Raw genomic sequence first — 1,610 nt, 5'->3', positions numbered from 1 at the left:
TAGGGGGGATGTGTCTCAGTGAGTGGAAATTTTCTAGAAGATCATATATAAACACGTCTGCGCTGGGGGCATGCACTGGCAGGGCAGGGGACTCAGGGTGCGGAGGGGGTCAGGGAGTACAGGCCTGGCTTGAATAGTGGTGGATTGAATGGCAGAATCCCGGCCTTTCTTACCCCCAAAATGTCTTTCTTTGAGGTTCAGAGGAATGGGTTTCTGCTGATGGCTTTGGGTCCCATGACAGGTATGGGGGGGTCCCTACTCCCATGGCCTGGGGAGAAGTTTGGGGGGCCAGTTGAGGGGGTGCATAGGCTCTAGAGTTCCTCCCAGCCCTGCACCCTTCGCCCTGCAACAGGAAGTGCCCCCTGGAGGGGGTGGCAGACCAGAGGCCTCAATGTCTCACCCCCAACCACAGTATGACCTCTTTTCTTACCCAGAACTGAGATGCCTGCAGCCTTCAAAGAATTGTTCCCATCAGCCACAAGGAGGCACCCTGCAGAGGCACGCTGCCTCCCCGGCTAGACACGAACAGCCTCCCAGCCTCCCCCTGCCCAAACCTTCCCCCTTTTTCTGCCTTTTTGAAGCTCCCAGTCCCTCCCCTTCCCCACCCTTGGCTGAGGAGCAATGCTGGAGATCCGGGATAGTCAGCCCCAGGCCCTGCCAGTCTGATGGAGCTGGGGCACCTCAGTGATCTCATCTGTGGAACAGGTCTAGCTTGCTCAGCTCCTGTAAGGTTTAGAGATGGGCTGTATGACATGGCCAGCTCTCGGCCACACAGATACCACCCTCTCCATTGCCATGGCCCCACATTTGGCTCAGTCTTTTCCTGTCCTGACACACAGCTACCCATTCTCAACTTCTCCCACTGGTCCCCCAGATCTGACGGTATCACCCTTGCTCAAACACTGCCCATGGGGAAGACAGCGCTGGACACAGACATTCCTAGTCCTGTGAATTCTGCCCTGGCGTCCAAGTTCTGGAGGAGGAGCTGTTAGAGCCTGGGGCTTTGTGGGATGTGTAGGAGTTGGGTTGTGAAGTGGGGTGGGGGAAGAACACATTGGAGGCTGAAGACCCTCTTGGGCCAAAGCCTTGGCTTTTCAATAATGCCAGGCGTGTGAGCGGTCAAGGCCAGATCTTGGAGGACCCAGAATGCCAGTGTGAGCGGCAGTAAGAGGTTGGGGGTGGGGGGTGAACAACGGGAAGACCGAGACTCCTGGTGAGTCAGGAATGGTCCCCAGGTCACAGAGCAGGGCCAGAGCTCCAACACTGGCATCTCACCTCCCAGCCCGGGTTCTCTCCAGCTCAGCCACCCCTACCAACGCCACCTGGTGCGCCCCAGGCTTCGCGCGGAACTACATTTCCCAGGCTGCCGCGGCGGGCGCGCCTGCGCACTGCGCGCAGTGATGGAGCGCTGACTGGGGGCGCGGCGGCGGCGGCGGCGAGGGCTCGGCGGGCCATTGGCTCCCAGCAGCGGCAAAGGCAGCTCCGAGACCAGAAGAGCGAGCGGGGCCCGCAGGCCGGGCCGGGCTGGGCGAGGGCGTCCGGGGTGCAGCCATGGAAGACCAGAGGGTAGGACCCAGGCGGGGCGGGGCGGGGCCAGCCCGAAACTTACA

General features: G+C 60.7%; 1 protein-coding gene across 2 annotated transcripts in view; it reads left to right on the top strand.

The window, feature by feature from the left end:
- The first annotated feature begins 1,381 nt into the window (after window positions 1–1,381).
- Window positions 1,382–1,610, top strand: part of FSD1 (fibronectin type III and SPRY domain containing 1) — an 11,046-nt gene continuing 10,817 nt past the window's right edge. For both annotated transcript variants that reach the window (XM_023733118.1, XM_004378456.1), the window contains exon 1: window positions 1,382–1,566. In XM_023733118.1, the coding sequence (XP_023588886.1) occupies window positions 1,552–1,566 (15 nt within the window). In that variant the 5' untranslated portion in view covers window positions 1,382–1,551. The remainder of the gene's footprint in view (window positions 1,567–1,610) is intronic.

This window comes from Trichechus manatus, unplaced genomic scaffold (genome assembly GCF_000243295.1).
Source record: "Trichechus manatus latirostris isolate Lorelei unplaced genomic scaffold, TriManLat1.0 scaffold00057, whole genome shotgun sequence".
Taxonomy (NCBI): domain Eukaryota; kingdom Metazoa; phylum Chordata; class Mammalia; order Sirenia; family Trichechidae; genus Trichechus; species Trichechus manatus.
The sequence above is the reverse complement of the archived record's forward strand: the minus strand, read 5'-3'. Positions and strand labels throughout refer to the sequence as shown.